Below are 20,372 nucleotides of genomic sequence, written 5' to 3' on the forward strand. Positions count from 1 at the left end.
CACAACAGCCAACACCGCAGCTTCTACCACTGCAAGGATGGTTTGCTGACAGTAGCAGCCATGACCACTGTGTGGATAGCCCACTGCATTTTTTACTGCATTGATACAAGGAGAGTCACCTGAGGAGCCTGGATAAAGAGGAGGAAATCTTCCTCCTCAAAGTCCACTCCAGAGCAATAGAAGAAACTAATTTACCAGAGGACCAGAAATCATGTAGAGATATTACAAGTACAAAAAATAGAGAAAATATGACACCACCAAAGGAATACAGGAATTCTCAAGTACCAGACCCTACAGAACAGAAAACCCTTGAAATGACTGAAAAGGAAGTCCGAGTGACTATCTTAAGGAAACTCAATGAGGTAAGAGAAGACTCAGTAGACAACACAATGAAATGAGAAAAAAAAAATATCCAGGATATGCAGGAGGAAATTTACAGTGATTAATACTTTAAAATGAATGTAGCAGAACACCTGGAAATGAAAGACTCATTCAATGAAATAAAACACAACCAAGAGCTTAAGCAGCAGATTAGAGCAAGCAGAGGAATTTCTGATCTCAAAGATGGTCTTTGTGAAATAACCCAGGCAGACAAAAAAAAAAAAAGAAAAAAGGAAAGAGTTTAAAAAAATTAAATCTAAGAGAGCTAGCAGATCACCTTAAGTGCACAAACATCTGAATCATGGGTGTTTCAGAAAGGGAGGAGAAAGGTAAAGCCATCAAAAATCTATTTAATGAAATAATAACTGAAAACTTCCCAGATATGGGGAGAGACACAGACCTTCAGGTCCTGGAAGCTAAAAGATCCCCAAACAGATTCAATCCAAAAAGATCCTCTCTAAGACACATTACAGTCAATCTGGCAAAGCTCAAAGACAAAGAGAGAATCCTAAAAGCAGCCGGAGAAAATTGTCATGTTGCTTATAATGGAGCCCATACCAGACTAACAGCAGACTTCTCAACTGAAACTCTAAATGTGAGAAGAAAATAGGATGACATAGTCAAAATACTAAAAGCAAAAAACTGCCATCCAAGAATACTATGGCCAGCAAGGCTATCCTTCAGAAATGTGAGAGAAATAGTGTATTTCCCAGACAAAGAAAAACTGCAGTTCATCACCACACAACCAGCCCTGCAAGGAATTCTCAAGGGAGTCCTGAACTTGGAATTGGAAAAATAATAATCACTACCACAAATACACAGGTAAGAACAAAATGCACTGGTACAACATAAATGCGAATGAGAAAGAAAAAAGAAACTAAATCTTACCAGCTCAAAAAACTGACAAACACTGAAGACAAACAATAAAAGGGGAAGAAAAGAACAAATGATATTTAAAACATCCAAACAGAAAGTGATAAAATGCTAGGAGTAAGACAATACCTCTCAATAACACCACCAAATGTAAATGGATTAAACTACCTACTCAAAAGACACAGACTGATGGACTGGATTAAAAAGCTAGACTCAACTATATGCTGTCTTCAAGAGACTCACCTCACCTGTAAAGACACACACAATCTAACAGTGAAGGCATGGAAAAAGGTACACCGTGCAAATGGGAACCAAAAACGAGCAGGAGTAGCTATTCTCATATCGGATAAAATAGACTTTAAACTAAAAAATGTAAAAAGAGACAAAGAAGGTCACTATATAATTTTAAAGGGATCTATCCAGCAAGAAGACATAACAATCATAAATAAATATGTACCCAACACTGGAGCACCCAGGTATATAAAGCAAACAGTATTAGAACTAAAGAAAGAGAAAGACTCAAACACGATAATAGTGGAGGACATGAACAACCCCTCTCAGCACTGGACAGATCATTCAGGCAACAAATCAACAGAGAAACACAGGATTTAAACTACACCTTAGACCAATAAGACCTGGCAGATATCTACAGAACATTCCCTCCAACAACTACAGAATGTACATTCTTCTCATCAGCACATGGAACATTCTCCAAGACAGACCACATGTTCGGTCACAAATCAAGTCTCAACAACTTAAAAAAAAATTGAAATCATCTCAAGTATCCTTTCAGACTACAACGAATTAAAATTAGCAATCAGTAACAAATGAAATTCAGGATACTACACAAATACATGGAAATTTAAAAAGCTCCTGTACAACTTATGGGTCCAAGAAGAAATTAAACAGTAAATCAAAAAATTTCTTTAATCCAACAAAAATAGACACATCACATCAAAACCTGTGAGACACTGTAAAAGCAGTACTAAGAGGGAAGTTTACTGCAATAAACACTTACATAAAAAAATAGATTTCAAGTAAACAACCTAATGCTACACCTCAAAGAACTAGAAAAACAAGAACAATCCAATCCTAAAGTCAGATGAAAATAAAGATCAGAGCAAAACTAAATGACATAGAGACCCTGAAAACAATACAAAAGATCAATGAAACAGAAAGTTGGTTTTTTGAGAAGAGCAACAAAATAGACAAACCATTAGCTAGATAAACAAAAACAAAAAGGGAAAAGACTCAAAAAACAAAAATCAGAAATGAAAAAGGAGACATTACAACTGATACCACAGAAATACAAAGAATCATTCGAGCCTATTATAAACAACTATACACCAACAAATTTGAAAACCTGGAAGAAGTGGATCAGTTTCTGGACAAATACAAACTACCAAGCCTGAACTATGAAGAACCAGAAAACCTGCACAGACCAATAATAAGCAATTAGATTGAGGCAGTAATCACAGTCTCCCAACAAAGAAAAGCCCAGGACTGAATGACTTTACTGCCCAATTCTACCAAACCTTTATAGAGGAATCAATACCAATTCTCTTCAAACTATTCCAAAAAATTAAAACAGAGGCCATTCTCCCAAGCTCATTCTGTGAGGCCAGATCACCCTGATACCAAAACCAGACAAAGACACAACAAAAAAAGAAAACTAGAGGTCAATATTTCTGATAAACATAGACGCAAAAATCCTCAACAAAACATTAGCAATCAGAATGCAGCAACACATCAAAAAAGTTTTACACAATGATCAACTGGGATTCATCTCAAAGATGCAAGGATGGTTCAATATACTCAAGTCAATAAATGTGATACACCACATCAACAAAATCAAGAACAAAAACCACATGATTATCTCACTAGACTCAGAAAAAGCATTTGACAAAATTCAACATCTCTTCATGATAAAGGCACTCAGCAAATTAGATACAGAAGGAAAGTATCTCAACACAATAAAAGCCATTTATGACAAGCCCACCACCAGAGAATAACAAGACTGAGAATAACAAATGCTGACAAGGATGTGGAGAGGAACTCTCCTGCACTGTTGGTTGGACTGTAAATTCGTACAGCCACTATGGAAAACAGTATGGAGGTTTCTCAGACAACTACAGATACATCTACCATACAATCCAGCAATCCACTTCTGGGTATATACCCAAAGAAATGGAAATCATCATGTTGAAGGGATACATAAACTCCCATCTTTTTTTTTTTTCCTTTTTGTCTTTTTTTCGTGACCGGTAACGGGATTGCAACCATCAGTGTCGCGCCCGTACCACGACCGGCAACAGGATTGCAACCCTCGGTGTCGCGCCCGCACCACGCTCAACCAGTGAGCGGACCGGTCTCTATATGGGATCCGAACCCTCAGCAGGAGCGCCGCCGCGCTCCCAAGCGCCGCACTCTACCGAGTGCGCCACCGGGCCAGCCCCATAAACTCCCATCTTAATTGAAGCTCTATTTACAATAGCCAAGACATGGAATCAACCAACATGGGGAATAATTGCAGTTTGAGGTAGTAGGCATGCTGATAGTATTGATCTGATCATCACACCTTGGACACAGGTGTTGACAGTAAGCTTGGTGCCCAATGAATATGTACAATCATTAAAGATAAATTTAAAAAAAAAAGAAGAAGAAAGAAAAGAAAAAGAAAGCTCAAATGACTCTAATGAGCATAATACTCTCAAAGAGCTGTGATGGTGAATTTTACATCATCTTGGCTAGGTTGCAGTGCCCAGACATTTGGTCAAACACCAACCTAGATGTTTCTGTGAAGGTATTTTTTTGATGTGATGAACATTTAAATCAATAGTCTGAGTAAAGGAGATTATCCTCCATAATGTAGGTGGACTTCATCTAATCAGTTAAAGGCCTTAAGAGAAAAAGACTTAAGTCCAGAAGAAGGAATTCAGCCTCCATACTATACTGCCTTAGGACTCAAGCTACATCAACCCTTCCCTGGGTCTCTAGCCTCGTGGAGTGCCCTGCAAAATTCAGACTTGCCAGCCTACATAATAATGTGAACCAATTCCTTAAAATAAATCTACCTACCTCCATCTGTACCTATACCTATATACACATCCTGTTGTTTCTGTTTCTTTGGAGAACCATGACTAATATGAAGGCTAATAGAAAAAAAAAAACAAAAAAAGAAACCTAGGAAAACAAGGAACAAAGCAAGGGGAACTTGAGCTGAATAAATCAGGCACCTGACCTTGTAACATCAGTTGGAAGCACTACTTTAATTAAATTAGAATATAATTTAAAGCTAAAATTCTATGGGTAGCTTTCATTAACATTAGTTAGAATTCATTATATACATGAAATAAACTGTAGTATAACACTATGTTAATTTCCATATATGAAAATGATGTTACTTGTCCCCTATCACTAGGGCAAACTTTTTTAGTTGTTAGTCAAATTTCTGTAGGTTTTTTCAATCCCATCATATTGACACCTAATCTTTGTGATAAATGACTTTGTACCTGGATTTTAGGATAGTGATCATAAAATAAATACAATTACACAATAGAGTAACTCATTAACTTGATAGCAGAAATGCTGCTATAACCAATGCTTCTAGTCAGTTGAGACAATTTACTACCAATGTGCTGCCCAAATCTATGCTGCTCCAGACATGGGAGAACTAAAGCAGAGCAGTTGGAAGATTTTGGAAAGATCAGAAAAAAAAAGAAGTGTAACAGCACTACTCAGTGGGGAAAAAGAGGATAATTTTTAAATTATTTTAGAAAGCTGTCCAATCTGTTATTTCCTCTAGGCCTTGACATAACAACACTCAACACATTAAGCAGTAATTTCAGACAAAGGAGCCCAAATCCTGACTCTGTGCCTGTATCTCCATAAGGAAACAGACGGCAGCGTCCTTTATTCAAAGTAGAAGAGAAACTGACCTAAGGCGGTACTTTTACCTGTGCAGATTACTTAGCCCTGTATCTACTGCTCTGAGTCTCAACGAGGGCAGCAAATTTGCCCCTCGGGGGAAATCTGACAATATCTGAAGGCATTTTTGATTGTCACAATTGCAGGATGCTACTGGCATCTAGTGGACAGAGGCCTGAGATACTTCTAAACATTCTATAATGCACAAGAAATTCTACAACAGAGAACTGCCCAACCCCACATGTCAATAGTGCCAAGGATGAGAAACCCTGCTCTATTGTTACTGCTGAAGAATTACCTCCTAGTCTGTAGGACTCAGAGAGAGAAAACTTTTTAGCGTCATGAATTTAAACTTAAAAAACATTTTCTTCCTTAAAACTAAGTCATAAATGGTAGTTAGCTACAGCAGCACACAGTAAAATGCATTTACAATGTTACATAACTATAGTGGCAAAATAGTTTTATGAGTTGGAATAAGAAAGTATATTCAGAGTTCCAAATAACTTACACAACCGTACACTTATAAAAGTCTTAAATGCCATTCATTTAACAAATATTAATTAAGCAATTTCTATATCAGACACTATGATATTGAGGATTCAGCAATGAACCTCTACCCTCATGAAGCTTACAATACTTAAAATTTCTTTTAGTAGTCATTCAACAAATATTAAATATTTTCAGATTCCAGTTTTCTGGGTAAAATAAATATAAGTATGGCATAGTTCCTGTCATCAAGGAGCTCATGATTCAGCAATGGAATGACATATAAGCAAGAGATTCTAATTCTAAAGCAAAGTAATAAGCACACTCAGTATGTCTGATTGGCTTTATTTTTTCCTCTTTTTATTTAGAAATTAAGAAAATGATAAAGATATTTTAAATTGCAACTGAAGCAGCAAGTGCTATAGAAATTTGGTATTCTCCACGGGCTTTTTTTTTTTTATCTTTTTTTCCAATTTGTCCTCCAGTTTCTTTCGGATAAAAGTCTGCTGNGAGTGCGCCACCGGGCCAGCCCCATAAACTCCCATCTTAATTGAAGCTCTATTTACAATAGCCAAGACATGGAATCAACCAACATGGGGAATAATTGCAGTTTGAGGTAGTAGGCATGCTGATAGTATTGATCTGATCATCACACCTTGGACACAGGTGTTGACAGTAAGCTTGGTGCCCAATGAATATGTACAATCATTAAAGATAAATTTAAAAAAAAAAGAAGAAGAAAGAAAAGAAAAAGAAAGCTCAAATGACTCTAATGAGCATAATACTCTCTGACAGTAAGCTTGGTGCCCAATGAATATGTACAATCATTAAAGATAAATTTAAAAAAAAAAAGAAGAAGAAGAAAGAAAAGAAAAAGAAAGCTCAAATGACTCTAATGAGCGTAATACTCTTAAGAAAGCTCAAATGACTCTAATGAGCATAATACTCTCAAAGAGCTGTGATGGTGAATTTTACATCATCTTGGCTAGGTTGCAGTGCCCAGACATTTGGTCAAACACCAACCTAGATGTTTCTGTGAAGGTATTTTTTTGATGTGATGAACATTTAAATCAATAGTCTGAGTAAAGGAGATTATCCTCCATAATGTAGGTGGACTTCATCTAATCAGTTAAAGGCCTTAAGAGAAAAAGACTTAAGTCCAGAAGAAGGAATTCAGCCTCCATACTATACTGCCTTAGGACTCAAGCTACATCAACCCTTCCCTGGGTCTCTAGCCTCGTGGAGTGCCCTGCAAAATTCAGACTTGCCAGCCTACATAATAATGTGAACCAATTCCTTAAAATAAATCTACCTACCTCCATCTGTACCTATACCTATATACACATCCTGTTGTTTCTGTTTCTTTGGAGAACCATGACTAGTATGAAGGCTAATAGAAAACAAAAACAAAAAAAGAAACCTAGGAAAACAAGGAACAAAGCAAGGGGAACTTGAGCTGAATAAATCAGGCACCTGACCTTGTAACATCAGTTGGAAGCACTACTTTAATTAAATTAGAATATAATTTAAAGCTAAAATTCTATGGGTAGCTTTCATTAACATTAGTTAGAATTCATTATATACATGAAATAAACTGTAGTATAACACTATGTTAATTTCCATATATGAAAATGATGTTACTTGTCCCCTATCACTAGGGCAAACTTTTTTAGTTGTTAGTCAAATTTCTGTAGGTTTTTTCAATCCCATCATATTGACACCTAATCTTTGTGATAAATGACTTTGTACCTGGATTTTAGGATAGTGATCATAAAATAAATACAATTACACAATAGAGTAACTCATTAACTTGATAGCAGAAATGCTGCTATAACCAATGCTTCTAGTCAGTTGAGACAATTTACTACCAATGTGCTGCCCAAATCTATGCTGCTCCAGACATGGGAGAACTAAAGCAGAGCAGTTGGAAGATTTTGGAAAGATCAGAAAAAAAAAGAAGTGTAACAGCACTACTCAGTGGGGAAAAAGAGGATAATTTTTAAATTATTTTAGAAAGCTGTCCAATCTGTTATTTCCTCTAGGCCTTGACATAACAACACTCAACACATTAAGCAGTAATTTCAGACAAAGGAGCCCAAATCCTGACTCTGTGCCTGTATCTCCATAAGGAAACAGACGGCAGCGTCCTTTATTCAAAGTAGAAGAGAAACTGACCTAAGGCGGTACTTTTACCTGTGCAGATTACTTAGCCCTGTATCTACTGCTCTGAGTCTCAACGAGGGCAGCAAATTTGCCCCTCGGGGGAAATCTGACAATATCTGAAGGCATTTTTGATTGTCACAATTGCAGGATGCTACTGGCATCTAGTGGACAGAGGCCTGAGATACTTCTAAACATTCTATAATGCACAAGAAATTCTACAACAGAGAACTGCCCAACCCCACATGTCAATAGTGCCAAGGATGAGAAACCCTGCTCTATTGTTACTGCTGAAGAATTACCTCCTAGTCTGTAGGACTCAGAGAGAGAAAACTTTTTAGCGTCATGAATTTAAACTTAAAAAACATTTTCTTCCTTAAAACTAAGTCATAAATGGTAGTTAGCTACAGCAGCACACAGTAAAATGCATTTACAATGTTACATAACTATAGTGGCAAAATAGTTTTATGAGTTGGAATAAGAAAGTATATTCAGAGTTCCAAATAACTTACACAACCGTACACTTATAAAAGTCTTAAATGCCATTCATTTAACAAATATTAATTAAGCAATTTCTATATCAGACACTATGATATTGAGGATTCAGCAATGAACCTCTACCCTCATGAAGCTTACAATACTTAAAATTTCTTTTAGTAGTCATTCAACAAATATTAAATATTTTCAGATTCCAGTTTTCTGGGTAAAATAAATATAAGTATGGCATAGTTCCTGTCATCAAGGAGCTCATGATTCAGCAATGGAATGACATATAAGCAAGAGATTCTAATTCTAAAGCAAAGTAATAAGCACACTCAGTATGTCTGATTGGCTTTATTTTTTCCTCTTTTTATTTAGAAATTAAGAAAATGATAAAGATATTTTAAATTGCAACTGAAGCAGCAAGTGCTATAGAAATTTGGTATTCTCCACGGGCGCACACTCAGTATGTCTGATTGGCTTTATTTTTTCCTCTTTTTATTTAGAAATTAAGAAAATAATAAAGATATTTTAAATTGCAACTGAAGCAGCAAGTGCTATAGAAATTTGGTATTCTCCACGGGCTTTTTTTTTTTTATCTTTTTTTCCAATTTGTCCTCCAGTTTCTTTCGGATAAAAGTCTGCTGGGACAAAACTGTGCCTATGTATCCTCTTTTTTTAAAATCAAGGCTTTATAAAAGATTGTGAAAGAGTTTAAAACAATTTAAACTAAATATATGCCATTCTGTTCTCCTCTTACCTGTGTTGTGATATGTATCTACCCATCCCCCATCACCATCATCTTCTTCAATGATAGCTTCCAATTCATCTGAATATTCCATCTGTTTGCACCGCTTGTAGCACGGCACTTTTAAAAAAAGGCAAATACAGTTACCAGTACATAATCTTCTAACCATAAATCCATTAGGAAGAAGAAAAAGTTTATTCCATAACATATGATATGTAAACCAGCAAAATATTAAGTATTATATTTCACTTCTAATGAAAGTAATTAATTTAAGAGTTACATTCAGCCTACAAACACATAATAATTTGAGCACATTTATCTTTCCCAAAATTGCTTTGTCAGAAGACAAGTAGAAAGGCTCTGTGGGAGTACTCTACGTATTCCTTTACCATGATGGTCTGTGAGGAGCAGTAGGCTGAAGCCAGCGATGAACTGTTCAATTCCAGCAGTGAATAATAACACCTTATTATATTGGCTTTACTTTGAAAACATGGAGGTACCATCTGTCATACTACTACCTGCAGTAAAGGTGACCTCTGATTTACAAGGCTAAAGAAACTTTCGATATAAATTTCGTAATTCATATTTGAGTTCCAATTATTCACAATGGATAAAACAGTTTAAAATTCACCAAACTGCTAAATTTTACTGCCTTACACAACACTGGTGCCAAGTTCTGCATATAGCAAATGTGTCAATGAACAGGTATTATTCATAATCCTGAAATTGAAAACTATAAGGTAAAAACATTATGCAGGGTCAGCAAATTACTATTAATCTCCTGACTTTTTTTTAAACAATCAGAATATAAATTATCAATCCTAATAAAAAATATGCTGTTGAAAAGAAAAATCTACTGCTCTGTACATGTTATTTTCCCTTTCCTCTACTGGGTAAATTAGATCAGAAATCACTGTACAGTTATGTGATGATTTAGGGACTATAAGAACCTTCTGATGATGGTTTTAAGTTAACTTCATAAACACAATACTACCCGTTTCAAAACACTGTTTGGTATCTACAGGCAATCCTTCAATGGCACAATGGATAATAAAATCTTTAGCTTTGAGCTTTTTAGTATCAACTTCATTTCCAATGAAAAATTTAAGTTTAAAGATTAAAATCAAATAGCTAAAAAAATTATGATTATGAAGTGAACTTCAAAAAAATCCAATTAGAAGAAGTCCGACTTTCCTCAGGGCCCTCTTCCTTCGTATCTTGACAACTATAACTTTTTTGGTAAAAATAAATAACAAAAAGGAAGAGGAGATAAAAATCAACTAAGGAAAAAACACTACAGCAATAAAAAACCCAGAGCTTGATTAAATTTCCAAATTTCTGTCTGAGAGAAGCTGTAAGTACAGTTTTAAGTATGAATTAGGATCAGTAAGTGCTAAGGGTTTTTTATTGTTGTTTTAAATATAACTGCAAAATTTACTAATGTATATATACAACATAATTCTTACCATTTTTGGTTACCAAAAATTGTTTGCCTGTTGGTAGGTATGCCTTCACTTTCAATTCTTCCCCTGTAGCCCTTGAAAAACAGTGAAAAGCACCAAAATACAAAATATATTTTAAAAGACGAATACGAAACAAAAGATATCACATGTACATCTTAAAACTACAAAATCCACAGCCATGAGAAAATTATTTTAGGACTGGTTTGGGAAGGATGCCATTAAGTGATGTTTGTCAGGGCATAAAAAAGCACAACAATAATATAAATGAAATATACTAAGAGATGCAGATAGACCTAAGAGAATTTGGATTAAATATGAAACAAAAAAGGTAGGATAATATAAAATTATTAAGCAACTATTATGTTTGCTCTAGACAAAAAGAAAATGCTTCTGTATAATCTCTCAGATTTTAATCCTAAAGTACTACTCATCTTGAGACCAAGAAGAGGCAGAAAAAAAAAAAAACCAAATAACATTACATAACAAAGTAGGTGGTTGGCAAGATCTGTACTCCTACCACTACATTAAAATAGGAACTAAGAGACAAAAGATGCTTTGAATTACAAGATAATAATATTGAAAACAATAATGCTTGAAAACAAACCAAAAAAGCCTTTTTATGGAGGGCTTATTAAGTATAGGACTTAGAACTCTAACGATTAATCCTAACAACTCTAAGAGGTACGTAATATTGTATTAAGATTTTGTAGGTAAGTAAACTAATTAAAGCTTAAGAGGTCAGGTTGCTCACAGTTGCAAAAGCAAAAGGTGGAAGAACCAGGATCAAGCCAAGTGATTCCAGGGCTCCTACTTTCAAAAGCTACTCCCTCTGTGGGTCAGAGCCACTGCTAACATTTCTGAGTTACTCTGACAGCACTCATATATTTGTTCAAAGATTCTTCTACGGGTCATCTACTGGAATTGGCCAGAGCTGGGGTGGTATATGGTGTTTGTCACAAACATATGAGCATAAATTTGGAGTTCTGCTGCCTTTTCAAGCTTCAGTCTAAAGTTCAAACTACAAATTTGAATCAAGATAAAGTCAGGAAATGCCCTCATGTCATTCCACAGCCTTCTAGTCTTCTTTCGACTAGTACCAATGTCAAATTCAACGATGTCATTGCAATGCTTGAAGTTCTGAGAAAATAAATTAAAATAAGTTCATGATAGCACTTGTGCACACAAAGGCATTAGTGTCAAAGTAACGTTTCCAGCACTGATTTAAAATTAATTGCTCTTTTGGCCCCAGCAATTCAGCCAGAAATGTGGACAATGGAGTGGGAGCATAATTGAGTTCTGAGTTACAATAAAATTACTTTAACTGTCATAATTCATAAACTGGAACTATAAACTACCAGTACCTGCTAAAAGAAGATCCAGTTCATATATACAGACCACTATAACGATGCTACAAACCAGATAACTAAACTATTTAGACAATTAAGGGTTACTACCATGAAATCTCAACAACAAAAAAAGCATATCTATCATACTGAAGAAAATCCTAAATGTTTTTTTTCCCCACAAAATAAGTATGTTAAATTTTATATGCCTATTTGGCTTGAAATATGAATTATAGACCAGAATCTAGTTAAATATATTTTTAACAGAAAATTTAGCATAGCGGGGAAAAAAACACCCTTACTAAACCAGTGCGCTTCTTTGATGTGAATACAACTTTAAATTTGGAACAGAAATACATGTAGAAAAGAAAAATACATAAAAATTAATGAACCTGATATTTTGACCTTTCTTGGTACATAAGAAATGATGCCCTAAAAGATAAAGGTCAATCGATAAAAAGCAATGACAACTGTTTCAGGAAAATGTTAAATATAAAAATGAAGAAAAATAAAATAGGCCACAGATGAAAGAAAGTTCCAACTTTGGTTTAAAATAGTTTATTTAAGCTCTTTAGTTATTAAGAAGAATAATATCAATTAGAACCTTGTTAATTCTAGAACCCCTGCCCCCAATCAAAACTGTACCTTTCAACTACAATTTAAGAAATGCCATTAGGAAAAAAAAAAAAAGTGGATACAACAAATTGAAGCACCTACATCCAAAACAGGTGATAATTTGAAACAATACTACCCTAAATTATTTCTGTTTCAGCAGCTGTCAAGGAGTTACCACAAATACTTGAAAGCCATGAAACTGCATTTGTTTTAAAAAATTGTTATTATTCAGAATATTTAAAAATATATGTTGTAAGAACTACTAAATTGTTTAAATTTGTAATTAAAAGAAAAGTTAAAGAAAAAAAATTTAAACTCTGTTATGAGCAGTATCATGAACCTTTTAACTGTAGCTGATTTCTAAAGAGGAAGCATACTTTTGGATCTTTGTTCATGTCTTATATTTTAAAGAACCTAAAACTCTGCACAATCTCTGCATTTATTAATGTCATAAACATTTTTCAATAAATATTTAACATGAAAATAAATCAGTTGATCAAATTTATTACTATTGAACACTATTTTTTAAAGAAACACAAGATTAGACCTAGACACTGTAAAGGAAGGAAATACTAAGAAAGGAAGTAAATGCACTTATCTCAAATATTTCCATCTTTTGTGCTAACAGAGCATAATGAAATAGGTATAACACCTATTTTCTTTTATTTTACTTTGGGTATCACTGCGGCACTGTTTAAAAGAAAAACCTACTGAAAGAGGGCTAAATTGATCACTGTAATTTTTATGCACTAAGGTATTTTCCAAAATGCCATAATTCTAAAGCTTTTACTAATTTTCTATTCTTCACTCAAGATTGCTTACCATTGCCATGTTGGACAGTGATGGACTAAGTGATCTCCAGCTGCCACAAACTATTTAAGAATATGAAGAAAGGAAAAAGAAAAATTGAGCATCACAGACAAAATATCAAAATGATCATCCTGAATATTAAATGCAAACTACACCAAACCTGACTGAAGATTTATTTTGATTATCATATTTCAAAAATTTTTAACATACATAAAAATTCAAATTAATTTTAAAAGGAAAAAAAACATTGAATGCTATTTTTAAAAAATTCAATTTTTATCATTAGATTAGATAATGCCAAAAGCACATAGCATCATGAAATTAATAAAGGTAAAGCTACAGGATTTAAATGCTAAAATCCATTTTATGGAAAAATAAAATGTAGAGAGATTCTTGCTTATGACTGAAAACTCAATGAAAATCTTTGAAAAAATTACTAAATAGATACAGATCTATGATGTAAACCTATTTTATTACATCACAGTGCACATTTCTTCTCCTTCCTCTTTCTTAATTTTTTAAAAAATAAGTATTTGCCAATTTTGAAAACTTTTTCATACTCTTAAAGTAATCATTAATGAGAGAGAAATGTAAACCTATTTTATTACATCACAGTGCACATTTCTTCTCCTTCCTCTTTCTTAATTTTTAAAAAAATAAGTATTTGCCAATTTTGAAAACTTTTTCATACTCTTAAAGTAATCATTAATGAGAGAGAGATATAGTGTCCAATAATGGGGAAAAAGTTAGAAGCTTTTGGATCGACTCTGAAAACACCTATAAAATTAAGAAATGAAATCCACTAACAAACCTTGGACTTTCTGGGAAGACTGAACACTGTATAAGTTTTTATTTTTCTTCAGAAATAAAAATCAGGCTCAGAAAGAAACAGTTTAACCTTTTGAAAATTTCCAGTTTACGCAAACATGAGCTGATCTTACTGAGATAGAAATCCTGATTATTCTCGAGAGCAGAAAATGAAAGTCTGTTAAGCATAACTGCAGTGTCCCAATTCAAGCAACATGAGCACATATTTCTCAATTACTTCTATTTCACAACAGCTCTAACTTAAAATCGTATATTGTTCATGGGTTTATTACATAGCAAAAAATTACAATATATTTAATCTTCTTTCTAATGCCTTTCTGAGAAAGTATGGTCTACATAAAATACTATTAAATTGAGAGTAAAATTCTATCATATAAGAATTATAAGAATAACCTCTTTTAAGATGATGATTAAAAGATGAGATATAGTAACTTTATAAATATTTATATACTTTTATTTCAAGTAGTCTTTTTATTATTTAAACTGGTTAAGTAAAGATAAGCACTGAAGTGGAAAAAATGTCTTTCCCCCAAGTTTAAGCATTTTGGAGTCATTGCAACCAGATTCTCCATTTAGCTCTGTTGTTATCTGGAACTAGTTTATCACTACCAAAGTAATAATTTAACATAATGCAAGCAAAACAAAGGATTAAAAATTAAAAATTCTTTAATTACATTGCCTTGAGATAAGACTCTAATATTTTATCCCCTGGTCTTTCTGGCAGTATCTATTTTAAAAATAACAAAAACACTAGAAGGTAATAAAAACTATTCTTTAAAAATGCAGAATTTTACTGATAATTAGTACATGTGTACACTTTAATTAGTAAGTGTGTACATTCGCCCTCATTAACAATGGCCGTTATTGTTTGCTTCATATGTTCAAATGAAATAAAATGTAAGATGTAGACTTAAATTTCCAAATTATCAATATTGATTGCAGTAGCTTTCTCTTAGTAATTAAACATTCTCCTGTGGGATTTATCGTCAATAAATAATGCGGAATTCCAACAGGATAGAATCAATATTCGTATTTTGATGAGCAACTTTATTTGTCAAGCTATCCTCTATTAATAGTACTGTACTTAATCAAGTCATACACACATCTAACAACAAATTTTTTTCCAGACAATACTATTAGATACTGGCCACCCCTCTTTTTAAATACAATACTTCCGCACCTCTCAACGAAAACAAAAAGATAGCTGGAGGCTGACAGGCAGAAGCCCAGATACAGAGAGAGGAAATAAATGAACAAATCAACTAAGAATATCATATTTTACCCAAAGCAAATGATGCCCTCTTATTTTCTTCCTCCAGCCTTTTTCCAGTTTAACTCAATTCTGTAACTGTGCTCTATCCCAACCTAGTAGTATGGGCTTGGTACCCAGCTGGGCTAGTTTTGCCTGGGCTTTTTTTAAAAGGGGGAAAATTCATAAATTGTTTCATGATGCAATTAAAGTGTAATCATTATTCATTCTACATAAATTCCTGTTTTAAAACAGCTTAATTCTATCTAACACCACAGACCTGCATCGCTAACTCCAACTATCTGTGTAAGTCATCTTCGCACAGAAGAGATAAAGCCAAAGAGTACAAAAAGAACAGCAAATTTTCATCTCTGCTCTTGAGTTCAGATACTTAAAGAGCCATGTCTAAATTACACCTTTATTTGGCAAGAACGATAATGATATCCTTAAGATCAAAACTTAGCTTTATTGGGCATTCAAGGTATTAAACTCATGAAGCCTAAGGAAGAACAACACCTCCTTTAGAGGATGTCTCGTCCAAATTTCTCATTTTATAAATGAAGAAACATGAGACCTGGGTCTAGTTAGCTTAACCAATTTGTCAAAGTTATAAGAAATTACAGAAATGGATCTAGAAAGCTGGTCTCCTAGGTTCTTTCCACCCCACCATATGTCTTCACTAAAAATAAAGACAAATTTAGATAAAAGATCAATTTAGCACACCATTCTTAGAATTCACAACACACTGGGATTAGAGAGACTCCACAATTGAAAACTGAAAGATCAGTTAATTCTCTGGCTTGAGGTCTTGGAAATTACAGCAGCAGCCTCATCATAAAACATGGCTAATTTCTAAAAGTACTGGGTAGTGTAATAACACAAGGAAATAAAATAAAAAATTTACAGATTGGGAAAGAAAGAAATAAAACTGTTGTTAGTTGCAGATGATATGATTGTCTGTGTAAAATATCCTAGCAAGAAAATATAAAACCTCCTGGAATTAATTACTGATAACAGCAAGTTTGCAGGATACAACATTAATATACAAAAGTCAATCACTTTTCTATACCCCAGCAATGACCAAGTAAAACTTTTTTTAAAACACAATACTATTTACATTAGCAACTCCAAAAAGAGAAAAGAAAGTTGAAAGTCATCTACCTCATAAGAAATTAACATCAAGAATGCATTTTTAAAATGCCTACAACCAAACAACAAAAATAATCTCATTAAAAAATAAGCAAAGGGGCCGGCCCGGTGGCGCACTGGATAAGTGCGCCGCTTGGGAAGCATGGTGGCGCTCCCGCCCGAGGGTTCGGATCCCACATACAGACCGGTTCCCGCTCACTGGCTGAGTGAGGCGCGGGAGCAACGCCGAGGGTTGCGGTCCCGTTGCCGGTCCCCGGTCCGGTACGGGGGCAACACTGAGGGTTGCGATCCGTTGCCAGACACGGAAAAAGACAAAAGACAAAAAATAAAAATAAAACATGGCTAATTTCAAAATGTTTCTTTCAAAACAATGAATAAGTTCTATTAACAATAAGGGTTGTTTTCAGTGAGAGTTAAAGATCAAGCTTAAATAAATTCTTTGTCTTTTATTAAGAACAAAATAAGTTTGACACAACCCTAACTATTCAGAAAATGTAGTCTGAAAGGTTTTTGGCTCAGTTTTTCTCTAAGGATAACTAAAAAAACCCTACCTAAATGAAAGAGAACTCTTTTCTTATACAGATTTGATGAACAAGTAAAATGATTCCTCAAAACATAATTCTATGTTAAAAGTTCAATAAAACAAAACTGGTCTATAAAATAGCTGTTCCAGCATTAAGCAATTTCAAAATTACTTGTTAGTAGAAAAAGTGAAAGAATGGTGAAAAAAAAAATCAGTATCAAGCATGTGGCAATAAAATATTTAAGGAGATTATTAATATCCAAGCAGTGACAGAAATTTCTAAATGGAAAGCCATGAAAACTCACAATTGGTATGACAGTGCTGAAACACAGAAAATGCTACAGAGCCCACTGCACAGCTCAATAAACACAAACATGAGTGAAAGATAAGTGATCACAGGAATCTTTTCCATTCCCTTCCCCACCCTCATCTCTAAATAAAGAGGAAGTACAGAGAAATATGAGAAGTAGCAAACTGAGAGGGAACTTAACATCTTCTATGGGAAGTAGAAATCCCTATAAATCACTAATATAGTCAACAAAATCTAATTTTACTCAAATCAAAATTAAGTTTTTTTATAAAGCAGAAAAGCCACCCAATTTATGTAATTATAAAGTATACAGGCTTCAGAATATCTTCAACACTCACCTCTTCTGGGGTGATAACACCCGTTTCCTTAAATTTTGATTCCTAAAGAAAGCCAGAAGAATAACAGTATTATAACATCTTTCACTTTCAGTTAAAATATATTTGGGGGGCAACTAGTTAGCTGGCACCCTTCTAGGTAATATATCTGTCTCTGATACCTGACCACAAGGAATATACAAGTCTAATGTAGGAAACTGACCCGAAAATAATTAAAATACAATTTGATCAGTGCTTTAATAGAGCAAATCTATTTGGAAAAACATTTAAAGGTGTAAACAACCACAAAGCCTTAGTGATTTGGTGAAATGATCAAATATCTTTATTTTACAACACAGTAAAAATGTCTTAAAGACGTTTAGACATCTTACAATTCAGCCACTGTCTTATTTAAACTGAGTAATATGAGAAACCAAATCTAGAAATCATTTAATATTTTTTCATTATTCTCAATTTCACCAAGGTACTGATACGATATTTTCTCTAAAGTAAGGGTGCTATTGACTAAACTTTTCCTAAATTTTAAGTTATACGTAAGATTTTGTGGTAGAGTCTACAAAACTGAAAAGATTTATAAGTATTATTCATTCAACAAATATTTATTATTATTTGCCAGGCACTACTTGAGGCAATGAGGATACAGATGTGAATAAAATACACCAAACTCATCCTTGCACTCATAAGGAGTTTAAACTCTAGGGGAGAGAGAAAAGCCAAATAGTAATGAATACCATACCACGAAGAAAAATGAACCAAAGGAAACTGCAGGGTGGAGGAGTAGAGATGGCCATATTTAAAACAGAATGGTGAGAGAATAAAGACTTTAACGATAAGGTGACTTGAACACATTAAGAAAAGGAACAAGCCATGAGGCTGTCTAGGGGAAAAGCATTTCAGGCAGAGGGAAGAATAAATGCAAAGTCCAGGAGGCAAGAGTATGCTTGATGGAGTAATAAAGAGGTCAGGTTGGCTTAAGCAAGAGTGATCATGGGATAGAATAGTACATGAGATTGAGACCTCTACCAATCAAGTAGAGCCTTGAAGATCATTGTAAGGATTTTGGCTTTTACTTCATGTATGTCTTCTGAACAAAATATGACTGCTTTTAATTTTTACTTGCTGGGAGAAGGCCGTTATTTCTTTTCTGGAGATTTTGTTTTTTCTCCTTGTCTTCATTCAACTAGCAGAAATCTGTTAGGATTCTCTCTGCAAACCAAGTTTGCACAGGAAGTGACAAGGACAGAGTCATTAATTCTGCTTTATTATTAAAAATATACACCATACATACTCATATTGTTTGGTGAAAAGGTAAAATGATTCCTCAAAACAATTCTATACCGTAGTTCAAGAAAATGCAACCGACTTATACTATAGCCATTTCGTATTTAATTTGGGAGGTCTTTTGTTCCTCTCTCCCTGAAACTAAGGAGTTCAACTAAGAACAACTGTGTATTATTAAAATGCCGTATACCTATGTAGATATGCTATTCTGAAAAGGTAACATAATAAATATGCAAAAGAAGCATTTGATTTAAATGTCAAAATTATTTTCGTTTTGAAATGGTTGACTGAATATTCTTAATTAAGATGATTTTCGTAGTAAAATATAAGCAAAGAAGAGTTGAAATTCTCATTCCTGGTTCTTTTATTTACTTGGCCCAGCAAGGTATTGTTTAAAATCAATATTAGAAATAAGTATAAAAAAGGTATAGACCTAACATTTCACTTCCCTTTGTCATAGAAAGGGAGCAAAGTAAAACTGTCAACTATTCCCCTTAGCATACCAGAATATTTCATCCCCATACCAGGACTCGTAAATTTTTAATTGAAGGCTAAAAACAAAACCAAAAAAACCACTAAACAAGAACTTGCCATTCATTTACTGTACTATCATTGCTCACTCTTCAGAAAGCAAAAATAAAATCACAACAAAAAACTTACTCTAAAAAGTAACAAAAGAAAAACTTGAATGCACTTATAGAAATTTATCTTTAACAATAAGAAAATCAGTCACTGCTGTTATTAGCCAATGTGTCACAATTTTTAACCTTAAAAATACTGTACTATTGGCAATATATAAAAGATTATATATCTAGGAGGTCCAAGCTGCTCCTTATTGTCACTTAAGCCCAAGATTAATAGCCCGGTATTTCACCTCATTCCTCTAAAATATAAACGAGTTGGGATCTCAGTCACAACTTAACCTACTTCATACTTTTAAGTACAAGAGACTTTTTACGAAACTTGAATGAAAACAGTGACCTGTGATTTTAGTACCAAACACCGATTTCATTTTTTAAAAAGATAAGCAAAATCCTCGTTTAATAAGTTTAAACGACTTCGGATGTTAGGAGTTAACGTTCTTAAATCTACTTAGCTGCCGACCACCTTCCAGCCCGACGTACCCAGACGCGCAGTTATGACGGAGGAAGACGCGAGCAGGCACTGAGCGTCGCTCTCACTTACCTCTGAGGAGCCAGAAAGCCCTCGAGAACGGCCGGGTAAGCCCATGGGTGTGCCAGACGCGCAGTTATGACGGAGGAAGACGCGAGCAGGCACTGAGCGTCGCTCTCACTTACCCCTGAGGAGCCAGAAAGCCCTAGAGAACGGCCGGGTAAGCCCATGGGTGTCGGCTGCACCCTTCCCGTGTCCCACCCTCACCACCTTCCTAACCCTCCGGCGCCCGGTCCCG

At 34.4% G+C, this 20,372-nt stretch overlaps 1 protein-coding gene across 1 annotated transcript in view; it reads right to left on the minus strand.

Moving 5' to 3' along the window:
- ATG3 (autophagy related 3) overlaps positions 1 to 17,725 on the minus strand; it is a 29,411-nt gene extending 11,686 nt beyond the window's left edge. The window contains exons 1-4 of the mRNA XM_008573781.1: positions 17,684 to 17,725; positions 13,299 to 13,348; positions 10,522 to 10,592; positions 9,068 to 9,175 (exon numbers count right to left, since the gene is read on the minus strand). Of these exons, the coding sequence (XP_008572003.1) occupies positions 9,068 to 9,149 (82 nt within the window). The 5' untranslated portion in view covers positions 9,150 to 9,175; positions 10,522 to 10,592; positions 13,299 to 13,348; positions 17,684 to 17,725. The remainder of the gene's footprint in view (positions 1 to 9,067; positions 9,176 to 10,521; positions 10,593 to 13,298; positions 13,349 to 17,683) is intronic.
- Positions 17,726 to 20,372: the final 2,647 nt, after the last annotated feature.

This window comes from Galeopterus variegatus, unplaced genomic scaffold (genome assembly GCF_000696425.1).
Source record: "Galeopterus variegatus unplaced genomic scaffold, G_variegatus-3.0.2 Scaffold963, whole genome shotgun sequence".
In the NCBI taxonomy this organism is placed as follows: Eukaryota; Metazoa; Chordata; class Mammalia; order Dermoptera; family Cynocephalidae; genus Galeopterus; species Galeopterus variegatus.